The sequence below is a fragment of the Phaethon lepturus genome, unplaced genomic scaffold (genome assembly GCF_000687285.1).
Source record: "Phaethon lepturus isolate BGI_N335 unplaced genomic scaffold, ASM68728v1 scaffold47759, whole genome shotgun sequence".
Taxonomy (NCBI): Eukaryota; Metazoa; Chordata; class Aves; order Phaethontiformes; family Phaethontidae; genus Phaethon; species Phaethon lepturus.
This window is the reverse complement of record NW_010562212.1, coordinates 248-19,073: the sequence shown is the minus strand read 5'-3', so window position 1 is coordinate 19,073 and position 18,826 is coordinate 248. Positions and strand designations below refer to the sequence as shown.

The window sequence follows — 18,826 nt, the reverse complement described above, 5'->3', positions numbered from 1 at the left end:
AAATGCTTGCGGCTCTCGGAGCCCTGAGCGTATCTGTGTGTGTTTGTATGGAGGTGTGCACGGTAGCGCGAGCAGCCCGTGGATTTAGTAGTCGTTGTCGTTGTTTCGTATCGTCCCGGGGTACGACGCTTCTCCTGCTTTGGGACCGAGCGCGGAGCCCAGGTGTGTGTGGCGATAGACCTGGGCTTCGGGCTCTCCGTGCGGGGAATGGAAGCGGCACTCTTGCTCTAGTGCCGCTGTTCAGAACTGCCCTCATCGCAAGTTCAAAACACGAGTGCCTTGATAGTAAAGCTTTCTTCCTCCTATGCTTGCATATATACTGCAACTGAGAAGCTAGTGGTCTTGTGTTGCTTTTTTTGTTGTTGTTGTTTTGGGTTTTTTAAAAATAAATACCCTGAGTTTTCTCCTAATAGGAAGGCGAAAACATATCTAGATTTTTGGAGGGAGGTGTGTGTCTTTTTTTTAACAGTACAGATTGACTGTTTTGTTTCTGCTCACAAATTTATTATAGGAAAAAGCCTCTCGGTGAGAGCAACACAATACCTTTTGCAATTGCTTTCTATGTTGTGAATTATGCTTCAGGAGTATATGTGAAGGTGCTGTGCCAAAGAAACCAAAGATGCATATGCTTACAGAAGTTAGGTCTAAACTCTAGATAGTACTGTCTTACAAATGGGCGAAACCTATTATGAGGAGAGACTTTCCACTACTGTTTAATGCTTCTAAACCACTGTGTTTGAATAATGACTATAAAAGCTACTAGACTGTGCATTTCCAATTTTAGTTTGATAAAACTATAGTAGTAGTATACCTTTGTGGACTGGGATTGTCACTGTGTGTCAATAATCGAATGAGGCCTTCTTCTAATGAAGGCTTAAACACTGTTAAAACTACTGTCTGAATTCCAGATTTGCAAAGGAAAGCTGTTTTGCTGAGAGTCTGAAGTTCTTCATTACTTGTCCTAGACTGCATATGTAGTGGGTTTGGGGATGGGGCTGGATTTCTTTTGCTGTCTTTCACTGTCAGTTTTTATTTCTATGTATAATCTAATTAAGCTGCCTGTTTCTTTGACTAATCTTTGGCCACAGGTGACAGCAAGCATCTCCAGTGTTTTGGTGTTTAATAGTGTTACTAGTGTGTTGAGTTATGTGATGTCTAATAATTTTAGACTAGCTGAATTATTTGCACTGCTGTTACTCTACCTCACTGTAGGATCCCATAGTTTGATGACCTGGCTATAGCTTTCTTAGTGTTTGAGGTACTGCAGGTGTTCCCCTTATTTAAAGGAATAATTAAAACCTATATTTCCTTCAAGGTTGTCGGGCATTACCATAATGTCACTGTCTAGCTTCACTGTAGCAGGGGGGACTCCACTGTGTTCAGTGGATACAGCAGTGGCCAGGATAGCTTTTATCATGAAAATAGACCAGTGTTCACTGGAAGTTCCAAAATGCCAAGAGTGCAAGGTGTAAGTCTGCTCCTAGGGAATATCTTCAAACAGGAAGATAATCTGAATTAAAACTAATGTACGTCTGAGGCTTTTAAACTATATCTAAAATTAGAAATGGTTAAAATATGACACCTTTAACAACCAAAAGTTAACTTAAACACAGCTAAAAGGAAGTATTCCCAACAGCTCAATGGTGGCATGAAATTCTTGTTTCGTTTCAGCTTGGAGTTTCTGGTCCCACCAGAACGGAGATCTTCTGTGTGATTAGTATGCTCATTGCAGTTAGTAAAGCAGTATCTATACTGGAGAGCTTAATGATGGAGTAAGCTTATGCACGCTTAACTTCTGAGACTTCCAGAAAAGCTTATTCAAAGAACTGTTTCAGTTGACTTATCAAAACAAGTGATACCACCTTTCTTTTCCTGGTTTCCCTAGCTGTAATATAAAAACAAGGGCATTTGCTGTTTGTAAAGGCTAACAGCAGTACTGTGAAAACTTGTATTTCAGGTCTGAAGACAATTGTCTGAAGTTAGTATTAAGCAATCAACTCTCTCTTTGCTTCATGAGTAATTCTGTTCATTACACCAGGCTGTTATGAAGGTCAGCTGTCTTTTCTGAAGAGCTCTGAGACCAAACTAGTAATGATATAGTTAAATTCTGTGGTTAGACTGAAAAATTTGAAGGTGCATGCATTTATCATTACACTTTTTCTCATAGATCAGTGCAACATGTTTTTTTCTTTAACTTCAAGTACTGCAAGAGAATATAGAGGGGAATACAAATTTGATAGCTTTGCAGACAAAGAAAGGTTAGCACAAAACCCTGTGCTGCCGGAAACTGAAAAACTTCAGCTATTGCATCTTCTACCCAGATGCTACCTTCAGCAACAGATTGTTCTGATCCCCATAGCTATCCTGGTAATGTGGCTCTTAGAGGTTTATTGCATTGTTGGTATGAAATAGTTCTCTGATTCAGGCAGATTAAAATCTTGCCTTGGCAATTGGGTATTTTAGCAGCTGGACCATCAAGATTTCTAACTACCATTGTCATTTGCTAAATATTATTTGAATTAGTTTTTATTCCTTAAAGATGAGCAATTAGATTATTACATTTTGCCTGATGCAACTACTTCTTTACATTTTGTCAGCCTTTAGCTTTAAACCTTTAAAAAAAAGGTTTAAAAGCTGATTAATCTTTTAAAAAAAACAACCCAAACCAAACAAAAAATAACAATTTCTAGCTCTGAATTAACTGAATAGTTAACTACAAGACTGGCAAAAGATAGCTGAAGATGTGGATGTGATGATTTGGATCCTTTGTCTTAGATGGATTAGCATGTGGTTATGCAGCAGAAGTATGACTACTGTATTCCCTCTGTACCAAATAATATTTGTTTGGGGCTTTTCAGCAAGCCACAAACTGAGGACTGGATGCCCTGGCATGGTGTTTAAGAGCTGCATATCACTGGTTTAGTAGGGCAGATTTATAATAGGAATTAAAAATAGTCAGGATGGTGTCTTTCACCAGGTACTTTGCTTTCTGCCATGCTTTGTCCAATCTGGTAACTAGCATAGGAGTCACAAACTAAGCAGGCTGTGAGAACAGCGCTACCTATTAAAATAATTTTTTTTGAATGTAAGTATCAGATAAAAGATCATGTATTAATGTATAATAAGATTCCATGATGAAACTAGATGCTGACTGTTCACATCATAAGAATGGCTTTATATATTTTACTTTACCAAAAGTGTGTGCTCAGCTTGGTATGAAAACTTAGTTTTGTTATAATATCTTCAGTGTTTGGAAATATCAGTTCTAAGCCTTAATATAAAAGATCATCATTCTAAGATTTTTTTTTTTGTCCAGAAAACTAACTGCTTTAAGTAATTTTACTTCTAAATGTCAATAATGCTTGTACTTCTTCAGTTGCACTCTGTTTTACTTAATTCTATATTGTATATCCAGAATCAGGGAGGTGTTCTGTAATGGAAGCTTTAAACATTGTGTTACGTATACTTGTTTATCCTCTTCCCCTGCATGGCACTGCCTTAAATGTCAGAAGTTATTAATTAATGTACTTAATTGCAGATGTTCTGAAATAAGCACTCCTTTTAAAGGTATTCTAATAAATCTATTAAAAATTAAAACATTTCTAAAATATTAAGCTTGAGTTTTGGAAGTTTTCCTTAATCCAAGGCTTTCTTTGCATAATAACTAGATGTACTGCATTTTTTGTTACATAATTAAGTCTTGTAATTCAAAAATCAAGGTGTTACTATTGGTCCGTCTTCCTGGGAATAGATAGCTTTAGCAAATGAGAGGTCTTAATTCTTTTTGTGTGAATATGCTGCAACTGCAGAACTCTAATCTTCTTTTTATTGTTGCTGCCAGAAACTCCAGATGAAAATGGCAAAACCCAGCGAGCTGACAGTCTTATTATGAAGAAGATAAAGAAAAAAAAGAAAAAGAAACACCGGGAAGATATGAGGGGAAAACGGCTGAAGATGTACAACAAAGAAGTGCAGACAGTGTGTGCTGGACTCACTCGCATTGACAAAGAGAGTCTGTCTCAAGGACAGTGTGATAACTTAGAAATGAACAAGGAATCCTTCAGGTATCTGAAGGATGAGCAGCTCTGCAGACTGAATTTGGGTATGCAGGAGTATCGAATACCCCAGGGAGTACAAACACCATTTGTGACACACCAGGAGCATTCTGTTCGCAGCAGCTTCTTGAAAACTGGCACTAAATTTAGTAACTTCATTCATGAAGAACATCAGTCCAATGGTGGTGCTCTGGTCCTTCATGCTTACATGGATGAACTCTCATTTTTGTCTCCAGTGGAGATGGAGAGATTTGCAGAAGAGTTTCTTGCGTTGTCATTCAGTGAAAATGATAAAAATGCAGCTTACTACGCTTTAGCCATAGTACATGGAGCAGCTGCTTATTTACCAGACTTCCTGGATTACTTTGCTTTTAACTTCCCTAACACTCCAGTGAAAATGGAAATTTTGGGCAAGAAGGACATTGAAACAACAACAATTTCAAATTTTCACTCTCAGGTAAGAATTGTTTAAAGGCATAAACATTGCACAACATCTAGATTTGATTAAGCTTATTAATCCAGAGCAGGGATGGCCTAAAATAAGTGAGGCGCAAACTTTTCTCTAAGCAGATGAAAAAACATTATGTTGGGACTACTACTGCTATGCTGTGTATTCCTGTTTCTGCTTAAAACTCTTTTGTGCCCACTGGTAGTTGGCGAATCACATTTCGGACACTGCTAACCATGACCTGTAGAAAGATCTCTACTGATCTTGTAGACTTTCAGTTGATCTTCTAAACTTGGGATAATACTGACATTGTTCAAAACAGTAGGCAAGTCTGTAAAAGTTGTATAGATTGCAAATACTACCACTGCTTTTTCTATTCAATAGATCTGGGTTTTTTTGCAATGACATTACTTCTCAGGTTTCTGTATATCATTCACAATGAATAAGTGCTTTTAACATCTTGATTCTATCAGTAGCTGATGCTGGGTGTTATTTAAACTTTCCAACTGCAGAAAGGTGCTTAGAATAGCTTTTTTTAGTTGCCTTTGAAAAAGACTTTCATTTTATATACTACCTTGATACTCATAGTAGGCTTACACTTTGAGAATTTAACATAGTTTATTTCCATGTAACTTAAATGGATGCAACACTAATAACTAAGCTAATTTCAAGATTCCCATATGAAAACCCCTTGTATTTGACTATGGTGATCAAGCTTAGAAGTATTTATTAACACACGGAAACACTACAGTTTAGATAAATTTTTCAGATGGAATAAAACCTCAGACTAGACTAAGCAGGAAGAGAACAGATTTGGACTGCTGCTTACTTTATTCAAGACCTTAATTCCTTTTACTGATTCACCTCTTGGAAGGAAAAACCTGAACCTCTGTAGTGGAGTGCACTTTGGTTCTATTGGAACAGACCTTCTTTAGCAACAGATTTTAAAATGGTAATGCTTGTAGATGAGCTCCTCAAGCATTTGGATCTCTCCAAAGTTTACCAAATGCTTATCAGCAAGATTTGCATTGAACAATAGTTACTACTTTACAGAAAGTTACTGCATGGTCACTTGTGGCATCTTTGAATACTTTCCAGCATTTACTATAGATACCATTAAATTAGTAATTCTGACACTTAGCTTATGAATTGTTTGACAATGAATAGCTGCTGCTGCAGCACTTGTTTTAAACCAGCTTCTATTTCTTGTTTTAAGTAATTCTTTGCACTGACAGAGCTGCAGCAGAAGTGCATAGTACTCCAAACCCAGTCTGTCCAAACTGCTGCTACCAGCAAGAACACTTTTGCACAATACACTCATGGGCTCTGCTGATGTGTAATTGTCCACAGGTTAGGTTTTAAACTCTTCTGTATTGGTGATTTATGTTCCTTGAAATCATGACTACATTCTAATTTAGAGTACATGTGATGACCCCCTAAAATGGCTAAACAGTGCCAATTGGATATTTAACAATTACACTTTTTCTTGGTGAATGTCTTAGTCTTGTGAATATGAGTAGCTTATACTATAAATACATATGTGAGGAATGTATGGTAATAAGAGGCTTCACTGGTTTATAGTCTATGCTGGTATTTAAATTTATTCTATTTTAAGTACTGTTTAAACTTCATTAAGAGTCATGACATAAAGTTCAGTTGGTCTAAAACACCTCTTTAAACCCAGCTTCAGCATGACCTGGTTAATCTTCTCTGGCTGAAGTATGTTAGTGCGGTTCACGCACTGAGCAAACACAGAAGTACAGTTTTCACAACTCTTCAGGCAGCTGAAACAGCTCTTCAGAGAATATACATGATGCTAAAGTATCTAGTCTAAAATTGGTGTATTTAAATTGATGGTGGATTCAACTATGGTAGCTGCATGCAGCTAAAAGTAAAATTTTGCAACTAGCTTATCTTTAAATAAAGAAGGCTAAAATGCCCTGCTTAAGAGAACACCGGGAGGATAAGTCTGGCTATTTTACTGCTATTCCTTGGCAGCACTGAGCAATGAACAAATAGGCTAAGCTTCACTTTTGGACTTTCCTGCATGAGAAACTGTACAGTACAAAAGCAGTGTATAGTTATGCCTTTGCAGACTAAGCATGTTACAGTATTGTTGTATGCTGTAATACTGATTTTATTTTTGACTGAAGACACTCAGATAAGTCATCTCCATTCTATGTTGCACCTTCTGTATGCATGAACTGGTTCGCTATACTGAACAATACTGGGGCTAAAACTCCAGTGATAATTAACTCCCTTGCAAGGTGAATTACTTTGTTCTCAGGGCAGTGAGGACGATGTAAACTGAATGTTTATAACAAAGAGCTCCAATGTGTGTTTACAGTATAACTGTTTAGTTTCTGTATATTAAAATACTTAAGCTTCAATGTTCTCTGTTTTTTTTTTTGCTTGCATTGGCTTTGGCTCATTTGTTCTAACACTTTAGTGCTAAAGCTAAGTTTTGGTTTGCAGCTATTCACTTGGACTAAGAGCTTCCAAGACTCAAATCATTGGATGGTAATTTGTAAGCGTCCTTCACATAAGGCCGTACTTCAGTTTGAAAGTTCTCAGCTGTGCAGCTAGAATGAATTTATTTTCCCTATCAGTTGGTTCCGTACAACTGCTTCTAGGTCTACTCTGAATTGGAATGTATCTAGACTTGAAAAAACACTTCTGCTTCCTTACAAGAAGAAACTGATCAACTGTCTGATCAATTCTCTATACGGTCCAAAGAGCTGCTAAACACACACAAGGGACTGTGGGTTCCGGGAACAGGCCAGAAAACAGTTAGGGGAAGTAGATTTCACATAAGCTGCTACTGCTTCTGGGAAGGAGGTGGGAGAAGCAGCCAGCAGGTGATAATAGGGTAAGTTTTCCTACTGCTGCAACATACTGTCAAAAAAGGTTATTCTATTCCTGACAGCTTTGGGTCACGAACCATATCACAGTTTGGTTGTCTGCCCCATCTTAACTTTTCTTACTCCAGAAAAAGGTTTCTTGTCTGGAAGGACAATTTCTTTTTTTTTAACAGAAGCTATCAAAGTATGAAATGGAGAAATTGTGCGTCTGTACTGCAAGCTTAATTTGCTTTATCACTTAAGCCATATAAATAATGCCTGATGGTCTTACTGAAATATTCGATAGGTTTTAGTCAAGCACATAGCCCTTGCTATAATGTCATGTCATGCTGTCCTCCTTTCCTTCTTTTGTAAATAGTAAGCCTTCTTGTGTTCTTGCTTTCTTCCTTGTAGCAAAGTGTTTGTGTGGTTCGTTTTATAACTGACTTGACATACTAAAATATTGTCACTGTCAAGTGATTCATGCTCTTGAAACTAGAGAGAAACTTCTGAAGCTTAACCTCATTTGTCTCAAGCTTATGCATCATCTGTATGTCCTCTTCTTAACCTACAGAGGTATATTGCTTGCTTAAACCTTCATGAAGCAGGGATCTGCATTGTCTCAGTAGCATACAAATACCAGATCTGTAACTTCTTCAGGAAACATGGATGCTGTCTACTTCTTACTCAAGTGTGTGGGAACATCATTCAGGTGCTATAAAATGTCTCCAAGAAAACTGAAGAGCTAATTTTAAATACGCCTATAACTTCTAGTGTGATCCTGTATGGAGTAGGGGATACATAGGGTAGTGATAGCTGTTTGGCATTTTGAAAGGGAACAGGACACCTGAGTGGTCTTACTAGCCTGATGATCCTTTTAAAACAGTGAAGTTAATGCATGATCTGATCTCTAGATAGTAGCAGTTAGTGCTCATATGATCCACTAATGTTTTTAAAGAAACATAGTAAACAAATCATAGCAATGAAAGTAACGTGATAGTAAGTTACCAACTTCTAATGGCTGTGTAAACTGGAATGACCCAGGATAAGTTCCTAAACAAGAATTGAACTTTAAACAAAAATAAGAAACTTTCTCAAAAGGTCCTAGTGAATATAACAAAAGTAACTTCAGGTATTTTATAGTCTCATCTTTCTTCCCTGGAAAGAGGTGTGCATGAAGATGGCTGTGAAAGTGAAGAGACAAAATTAATATAGCTGTTAAGACTGCATCTAGAGCATTTGGCAAATGAAAGATCAAAGTAGTTTGCAAGAAAGTGCAGCAAGCAGGTTACTTGATCTTCTTTTACAGTTGGGTGGTTTAGTGTCCCGTGAGTAAGATGCCTGTTCTTTTAGATGGTCATGAACATGATTGTTATTACACACAAGGCCTTGGCATACTCCATATTCTTGAGATCACTAACCTAACTAGTGGTATTAGTATTTGTGCTGCTCTGAAGGAATTAAGGATGAGATAGAAACTATATGTGATGGAATTTTTTTACAGCATGTTAAATTAGTAGACCACTTCCCTTGTGATTGAGGTGCTTGAGTTGAATACTACAGCCTGCTGGTAATTGCTTTGAGTTAGTACATATTTCCAGTGTAAACACATCCTGGTTTTAATTCTCAAGTGTACATATTTCTTAAGTTCTATAAAAACTAGCAAAACATTGAAATCCAGGGTTTTCTTAAAGTATTTCTAGTGTCTCCTTTATAGCTCTTGAATTCTTTCCTATTTTTTCATTGCATTCCAGTGCATTTAAAAAAATGTTAAAGCTTCTAGTTTTTCATTTCCTTTGAAAACATTACAAGGAAAAACTGCATATGGCAGTATAATTTATTTTAACTTGTGACAAACACCTGTGAAATACTAGTGAATCTCAACAGGTGGTTTCAATAGAACAAATCTCATCTGGCAGTAGTCTGTCTCCACTTACTTTAATAGTACCAGGCAGTTAAACTTAACTGGCTTAAGGATCAGAGCATTTCAGTCCTTAGTTCTCCTGTGAGTGACTTGGGATGTAAGCTTCTACATATGGGGGTAGAGGTGGTGCAGTGCAGCAGTTGGCTTAGGGCTGAGGAATAAAGCTATCTGTGAAGTTGTCTTTGGCTCCTAGTTAGCTTTTAATTAAAATGTAAGTGTGCGCAACCAGTGCAAAACTACCAACTGCATATATACAAAGCTAAACAAGGGAGAACTCTGGAAATAGGAGTGAACAAAACTCCTATAATTAAGAAGCTAATTATCTGTGGTTGCTGCTAGAGGATAAATTGCAGCAGTAACTGTAACTCTTTATTAGTTTCTCCTAATTTACCTTTAACAATGTCATGGAGTAGTTTACCTCTGGTTTGTTGGCTAAACTACAAAATTTAAACTAAAAAAACTTAAAACTAATCTGCTTCATACATGTATCTATAAATGGAGTTATAAAAGGTATCACACTTTCTAAACATGACTGTGAAATTGCAAATTTACCAGTAACCCTCTGTCCTTTGTACCTGTCCCACAACTTAGCCATGGAGATTGGCTGTAGTTTTTTACCACTAGAACCACTTGGTAACTGTAGAAAGGCTGTTGAAGAGCAATAGAAGGTTGGGGCTCAGACACAATTGTGTACGGCAACCAGTCTAATTATGGCAGAATTTGTGACCTTTTAAGATTGAATAGCTGCTGCATTAACATACAACCTACCCTGTGGCCATGTGACATGTTATAGCTGCAATCCATAGGATGAGACTAGAGAACACTGGAGTCGTGCCAGTGGTTCTCCTCTGGGAATGGGAAATTGGCAAGAAAAGTTTCCAGGTTACCTGGGAAAGCGGGACAGTGTGCTATAGAGGATGTCAAAAAGCTGTGAGATTAAAATGTTTCTGGCCATGGCAATGACAGCAGGTTATATTGCAAATGGTAATCCTAAAATTATTGTACATGAACACTGGGTTTCTAGCTACACTTCTCATTTCCTCAATTTTTTGTCCAATTTTGTATATACACTATAGCAATATTATCAGAACCACTGCATGAAGGACAGCTAGATTTTTCACTATAGTCATAGGGAAAAGACCTATAGGACATGAACAAAATGAAGAACGCACATATTTCAGTAGCATACAGTTTGAAATGTAGATGCAAGTCAACTGCACAAATTAGTGGAGAGTTTAAGTTTGCTGGTGAAGGGCTGAGTCACAACGAAACTGTGTGGTGGATTTCTCAAGTCAGTCTGGAAGTATTCAATTGTTCCTCAATTAGTCAAATACTAACTTGCTATTATTCAAACTTTAGAAGTGTTTTCTATCAGTAACGCAGAGAGAGTTCTTTTCTCTTGGGATACTGTATGGGTATCTGTTCTGACAATCTCTATGCATATTCCCAAAGGCATCTCTAATGAAATAGATGTAGATGAGTCCAAGATTCATCTTAGCTGTGGCCTAGTGTATTATATCAATCAAATTTTATGTCTTATAACAGAACTAAAGCTGTGTTGGTATTGTCTTTTCCTTTCTGGCCACTCAGGTCAATCGAACATACTGCTGTGGAACCTACAGAGCAGGACCCATGCGTCAGATCAGTCTTGTTGGAGCAGTGGATGAAGAAGTCGGGGACTATTTTCCAGAATTTCTAGATATGTTAGAAGAATCTCCGTTTCTCAGAGTAAGCAGTAACTTGTTGTGTTTTGTTTAGAGCGCTGTAGATACTTAAGTTTCATATATTTCCAAGTAATGAGAAACCATGAAGTATTTTCTCTGTTCACGTGCTTATCATTTAGGCTACTGAGGTACATTCTTTCCTGTGTCCAAATGAAAGGTACTGAGTTAGATAGCAACAGTTGCGTGAATAATTAAAACATTAAATACAGTTTATCATATATATATGCACTACATAATCATCTACTTCCCTAAAAACTAAGTTTGATAAAGTTAGCTTGGAATTTTACCTCTCGAACTTACTTTAGTTTCTATGCAATTCTTTTGACAGCAAACTTGAACCAGTTTTAACAAAGGCATCATTTAATTTTTCTATCTCACCCAGTATTTTGTTATGTGTGTTTTGTGGGTTGTTTTGTTTTTGTTTTCTTTTAGATGACTTTGCCCTGGGGTACTCTTTCTAGTCTCAGACTTCAGTGCAGATCACAAAGTGATGATGGTCCCATAATGTGGGTGAGACCAGGAGAGCAGATGATCCCAACTGCTGATATGCCAAAATCGCCATTCAAACGGCGCCGGTAATGTTTTGTTTTCCTTTCCGTATTAAAGGTAAAACACTGTGGTTATGTCTGTGTTAGATTTGAGAACAAAACCTGAATAATTTATGTGTAACTAGTTCTTCAGAAGGCTAAATCACAGCCACAGCTTCATTTTCATTTCTGTTTCAAATTGTCTCAGTGGATAAGACAAATATGTTACTTGTGATGGTTATTTTATTTCACCACTTTTCATAGTAGTATGTCCCAGATCAATGCTTTCTTAAGATTGAAACCTCTTTATTATCATTCAGGAGATTTGCTTTATTCATCTTATTTCTGTGGAAATAACTAAGGCGGGGGCGGGGGGGGGAGGTGAAATGCTCTAAAACAGCACTGATCCTTACGCTGTTCATGTCGCATTTTGATACTAGTACTAACACACCTGTAATGCTGTCTGCCTTCTCAGGAAGTATTGTGGTATACATATGTACGTGCTGTCTTTCTCAGAGAGAGTGTGCTGTAGAACAAATTTTAGGAAATAAAGAATTGGAAGCATATTTTAATTTCAAGAAGAATTTTTGGATGTACTCCCAAATAACTAAACTTCAGTATCTGGTAAAATAGCTCTATTTTACATACCATTAAATTCCTCGAAGAATTCTTTCAGCACAAGTGAACAAACAAATTTTTTTGGTGATTGGATTTGTTTTATAAAGTTTGATCTCATAACCTGAATTGTACTTTGCTGTATTTGTTTCAATCTTCTGTCGAGTGAACACCTAGAAGAAATCAAGGGGAAGTCTTTTGGTCTTTGATTTTTGAAGCCTGCAGCACACAACGTTTTAAGATTAGTTTAATACAAGTGTTTATTTTTGAGTAGTCTGAAACATTTTTTTAGTATGTTTTTTCACGTTGTAGGTCAATGAATGAGATAAAGAATCTCCAGTACCTACCTCGGACCAGTGAGCCCCGTGAGGTTCTGTTTGAAGACAGAACAAGAGCTCACGCTGATCATGTGGGTCAAGGGTTTGACTGGCAGAGTACAGCTGCTGTAGGTGTTCTGAAGGCTGTACAGTTTGGGGAATGGTAAGTGCCTCTGAAATGCAACTATTCTAGTAGGAGGGGGTAATTCTAAACATTTTATCTCTTAAAAAAAGAAAATTCCTTGGAAAACAAGCTTTATAAAGGAAGTGATTTAAACCCTGTGAGATAAATGCTGTCTAGAGCTTGAAAAACACAAACTATGTAAACAACATTTGGATACATAACCTACTATTTTTACCTCTTCTTGAGGCAGTAGAAAAGTTGTAACAGCAGTTTGCAGAAAATTTTAGTGGAGCCTTAAGATACCATGCTTGGACCATCGACTATGATTGTTCTTTTCCTGAATAGGTATATTAATGCGAACTTCTGTAACAGTAATCTAAGAACTCAATCTAATTAATTTCACAGCTACAGTGATTTCTCATTTAATGTACCCAGGACATTCCTGTTGACCTTGCACAGAAACTAGACTTGCATCATTGTTATTTCTAGCAATTACAGTAGAAACTGGATAGCATCATTAGAAATATCATTAGATTTTTAGATGAATAAAAGGTGCCAGAACTTCCTTTACTCTGACTCACAGCTGTTGAATAAAACCCAGCTCCTCATTGCTTCAGAGTTACTTTGTTACTTTAAATTTTTCCTTTAATACAGAATTATTATGTCTGATTAGAGAATGAAAGAACTGAGGTGAATTGTGGTTCCTAGAACATACAGATGACTTTGATAGTGGCAATTTGAACCTAGTTCTCAGACATTCAGTATAGTATTTGTCCACGAAAACATCACTTCTGTGGTGCATGCATCAAGAAAAAAGTAAAACGAAAAAAAAAAAGAAATCTATGAATTATGCCTCCTTTTCAAAATAAGACGTGTATTGAGAAGTGATGAGACTTTTTGTGGAGTGTAAAACTGAAGTAGGTGGTTGGTTCAGTGAAACTTTCTGTCGGAAAGTTAGTTCTCTATAACTCAATCTTCAAAAATTCCTGGAATTCTCATCTTTTTCTAGGAGTGACCAGCCTCGTATAACCAAAGATGTGGTTTGTTTTCATGCTGAAGATTTCACTGATGTTGTGCAGAGACTTCAGCTGGACCTGCATGAACCTCCAGTGTCACAGGTATTGAATCTTCCCTAGTGACAGCTCATTCTTAGCATTTTGGAAGTAACTTCTGACAGTTTTCAGGTTCACTGTATAGCCAGCCCTTCTGTATCCTCATTGGCCCTCAGTTCACAGCTCTCTTGGGTAATTTCTGGTGTTTCAGAATAGAATAGTTCCACTGGAAGGGATCTACAATGATCATCTAGTCCAACTGCTTTTCCTTTCCACCAAGCTGGGTTTTATGCTGAGAGTCATGATATGTGCTATGGAAACAATTAGAAGTTGATTAAGAAGTAATGTATGCCCGTTTCTGCTTTTTCTAATATACTGATACTATCTGAGGGTACAAAGGCATCTAAACTCGGTCCTGTCAGCCGAAACAGTTGAACCTACTGTTTTCAGCTGAACTGTAGAATGCTCTTAACTGTTCATTGTCCTTTCCTAAGGTGTGCACACTAGATAAATCATATTTATAAAGTCAAATTCTCATTTAAATTTGAAGTTTTACCTTTTAAACAGAAACATTCTGATTTAGACATGAAGTATGTTGAAAATAGGTGGGTACTGAATTGTTTAAACAGAGTATACCACTAACTTTATCATCTTTCCTTCTCTCAGTGTGTTCAATGGGTGGATGAAGCCAAACTAAACCAAATGAGACGGGAAGGCATTCGCTATGCTAGAATTCAGTTGTGTGACAATGACATCTACTTCATCCCTAGAAATGTCATTCATCAGTTCAAAACGGTGTCAGCAGTCTGCAGCTTAGCCTGGCACATAAGACTTAAACAATATCACCCTGTGGGGGAGACTTCTCAAAATGCAGAAAGTAATTCAAGCTCGAACAGTAGTGTTCCTGGAAAGACACAGTCAGAAGGTGAACCCCAGTGTGTGAGTGTAAAAATAGAGTCTGAAGAACCAGGTATAGAAATGCAGCTTACAACAGGGGTGCTCTCCCCTGTTTCTTCAATATCAGGACTTGTGCAACCAGATCAGGTGGCCCAGCCCCTTCCAGGTTTTAAAATAGAGTCTGATCAGCAACACAATCCACAGGATCATGCAGGCTCTTCTGTGTGATATGTATATAATCAAACATTTTTTAACAACTTTTTAAAATTTTGATGTGAAGTTATAGTTTTATAACTGGCTTATGTTTTATTGGAGAAATCTTGCCTATAATTCTATAAAGAAAGGTGACATTCCAAAATGTCAAGCATATCTTTTTTACACAGATTATGCAAAATTCAAGTTGTATTTTAACCCCTTAGTACAACCTGTAAACAGTGGTCTACCACTTCTTTCTGTTTAAGTAAAGAGATATTGAATATCTCCTCAAAGTCAGAATGAAATTCCTCCAGGAACATAAAATGATTGAACTATATTGGTCAGTGTTTTTTTTCCCTACTTTTGCTTTATCTCTAATCTTCACCAGAAAGTTATGCTTTTGTAGAAGACTTGCAAAGTAACTTTCCCATGTCATTAATTGCTTAAAAAAAAAAAGAGAAAGCACAGCACTTTTGATGATTTATGAAATTTTTGGTATGTCTGTTCTTGACGTGTTGGTTTATATACAAGTTGGGTTTATATACAAGCTACAGAAATTGATCTCTCTTTCTTACAGTTCCTTCAAAGAATCTGTAAAATTAACTGAAGAAAGTGTCTGATCCTGTTGAAATGCAATGACTTACTGACCTAATACTTTTCATAGCACTGCTTATGTTGTTTGGTGTGAGGGTTTTGCTTCCAAAATGCATCTTCCCTGAACATGATTAATGCTAGTGTCAAAATTAGAGAACCTATTGGTAGTCTTGTGGAGGAAACTGCTATCTTTGAGCACTTTAAGGCTTTAAAATATTAACCAACTTGGCAGCTTGTTTTGATCAGGTCTTAATGTGTCCAATGGAACCACACTGTCCCTTGTACTGATGCACTTAATACAATAGCATTGACTTGATAACTGACTTACACAGTAAGGCTGTCCTTATTCTAGGAAGTTCTGTATTACTGTTTCACAATAAAAAGTATTACGGCATTGGACTGCTGTTTCCATGTGTAGCTTCTGGGTGCCCAGGTACTGTCGAAAAATCAGTGGCACATGCTAAATATGTAGAGTGTCAGCTATCAACAGTTTTTAAACAATCTTTCAATATTTCTGGATGTTAACGTGTAATCTGTATTTGACTTTCACTCGCCGCATTTATTACTGCCCTTTCCAGTCATCAAAAGGAAAAGTCCTGTCCCTTTCTCCCTCTCCCTTCCCCCCCTCCCTCCCCCCCCTTTAGAGTACAAGGTGGGTTTTGGTGCAACTTAAGCTGTCTCCAGATAACTTTATTTGTTCTAATCCTCACTGGAATAGGAAAGATTTGAAACACTATGTTAGACTAGACAAAAGCAAAGATGCTGTGTTAGTTCTGAATGCATCTTTTTAATATCAATTATTACTCTTCTCTTTATAAGGGTGTCTAAAATATGTTACTCTATTATAAATCTTACTTTGTGCAATATTGTTTGTGTAGGCTTTTATATACATATTAGCACCTCAGTGTAGAGGTCACTATTTTAAACTGATAGAAAAATAATCATCAGAAGATACTGCAGTGATTAGTTAGAACCTGTATTACTCCTTATGTGTATGTATGTATTGTCTTCGGTACAAAAATGAGGACTAGGAAATATTTCAATTTAAAACTAATTTACAGATTGAAGTGGTAGTGACTTGTTTAGTAATCTGTGTAAATAAGGTGTTAGAATGGAAAGCTTTTATGATGAAAAGTAATGTGATTCATGCAGGGGTGTAATTTAATCTTAGCAGAAATTCTAGATGACCCAGACTGGTTCATAAGTGAGCCGTCTGTTCTGTGGTGGGTTTTTTCCACTTTTTATGTTGAGAGGAATTTCATAGCTTTAAGGGTTGTGCAAAGTAAAATTCCTCACAGGCAATAGTGATTTCAATTCATCCTTCACATTCAAAGATCATATTACCCAAGGGTGTTCTTTCCTTTTTACGAAGTCTGCTAGTCTTCCAAGTGCCCATTTCACTTCTCACGTGTGCTATTCTTTGGTCGTGTCAGTAATGGCCGTTCTTTGACAGCCAGCACTGCGTACAGTCACTCAGGAGTTGACAAAATCTGCAGATACTACAGTGAGTCTGCACACTGTAGTATCTGCAAGCATAACTTTAAAGACAGAATAAACAGATTGAGAGCCCCCATACACCAACTTGCCTGTTTTATAGTGAAAATTGAAGTAGAATGAAGAGGGAATCAATTTGGAAGTCCTCTGTAAATTCTAATAGCTTGTTTTCAAATGGATAAAGGAAGACAACCAGAGTGGCTCACGTTGCTTTCAAAACTGTAGCTTTAGTGAAATTTGTGACTAGAGCCTGAAATACCATAAAAATGCTCTGACTTATTTCTTTGGATTGGAGGGACATGACCAATAGTATCATGCTCTCTTTATGTTCCGTTCAGTTACTAACTTAACATCTAGCGTCAGATTTAAATACAGAAACGTATCTTCAAATGACTTGAATGTTGCTGATGCTGTTCTAGCATGCTTGGAAGAGAGGAGCAAACTTTCTAAATGTCTATTACCTAAATACATTATCGGCTTTGGTGTGCTTTAACCAAAATGACATAATACTATCAAACTCCACCTCAATTCTGGATGTAAAATGAGAGGGATTGCTTATGAAGCTGATCGCTATGTCTAGCCATTGTTTCAAGATCGCTTCAATTGCACTGAGAACAACAGTGCAGAATTAGAACAATGCCTTGATGTGAAAGATGCACATGTTTTTCAGAATAAGACATGTAGAATACAGATTCCTATAAGCTATAGCTGTTGAGAAATGAAGTAGTGAGTTCAAGCCACTTAGTGTTTGCTGAGCAAAAGAAATCTCTGGGTAGGGAAAAGTAAATATTTCTGAATATTTCTTATGTTAAATAGCTGGCTGTTTGAATTTCTCTAAGATTTCATAAAGCAGCCTACATAATGAGATAATCAAACTGTGGCAAATTTCATGGGTTGTTCTAATAGTTCTCAGTAGTACCCAGATAAATACCTAACAGTTCATAAATATGAATGTGCTGGTCAGTTACTGTAGATAGTCAATTCTCCATTTATGATGATCTGCCCTGTGATACGTGTGTCACTTGACAATGAGAAAACACTCCTGCTTTGTGCTGGAGACAGCTGCTAATTGACCAAGCGCTCTTGTCTATAAAGAGTGATCAGCTTTGAGGTATGGACCACAGGCTTAGGCTTCTATTTTAAATGAAGTGCTGTTGATTAAAAATGTCACTTGAGATAAAGGTGACTAGCTCAGTTGTGCTAAAGTGGACTAGCAAAATGCAATTTAAAGATGAAGTATCAGTTAGCTTTGGTTTCCTCTCTCCTTTAGACATGCTACAAGTCATTTTGTGCAGATACTTGACACGTTCTCTTCCAGGAAGGTGGGACACTCAGCGAAGTGTTCTCAGGGGATTTATAATAAACATTTTTCACAGGTATAGATTTTGCCATACAGGAAAAGGGCTCTCTACTGTACTGTCAGTTTTCCTGCACATTACGGTTTAGTTCCCCTGGACAAGGCTAATTGTCAGAGCTTTTCCCACAGGCGTGAGCTCAAGTCCTTAATCTGGCATGGCCTGCAGTTTTCATGTCTCAATCAGCTAAGTAATAAACTCTGAAATTGTAGTGTCTGAGGAGTGCTAAGTGTTGGCTCTGTACTTCCTTAAAGGGGCGTGAGAAGAGGGGAACACTTTTGTTTTTACTCCCAGAAAAGTGACCTCTCTATCCCCTGAAAGCTTGTCCTGTATATTCTTCTCTGTCTGGTAAGGAATCCCAGTGGCGTGTGGCTGCCTCGGGGGCGATGGCGCGGGGGTTGAGGAGGTGTCTGTGGGGCACTCCAAGGGTTTCGAAAAATACATACGCTTCTGATTTCTTTGTACAACATGTAAAGAGACTTCTGTATTGCTGTTTTTGTGATTTAATTTGATTTTGATTGGCAGCTACGATTTTTTTCTGTGGTTTTAATTTATCTAAGGTCTCTGCCTACAGAGGACGTGTACAATTGCCTGGAAGACTGTTTGCTTTGTGCGACCTTAGTATATTTATTGACATTAGCAAGTGTTTCAAAGAGGTTTTACAA

The 18,826-nt window shown here is 37.3% G+C and overlaps 1 protein-coding gene across 1 annotated transcript; it reads left to right on the top strand.

Moving 5' to 3' along the window:
* Positions 1–47: 47 nt before the first annotated feature.
* Positions 48–15,180, top strand: RSBN1 (round spermatid basic protein 1). Its single transcript, XM_010294197.1, has 7 exons — positions 48–285; positions 3,842–4,512; positions 10,858–10,995; positions 11,424–11,566; positions 12,446–12,613; positions 13,584–13,692; positions 14,293–15,180. Exons 1-7 carry the CDS (start codon positions 48–50, stop codon positions 14,749–14,751), a joined length of 1,926 nt encoding a protein of 641 aa, XP_010292499.1. The 3' UTR covers positions 14,752–15,180.
* The last annotated feature ends 3,646 nt before the right edge of the window (positions 15,181–18,826 follow it).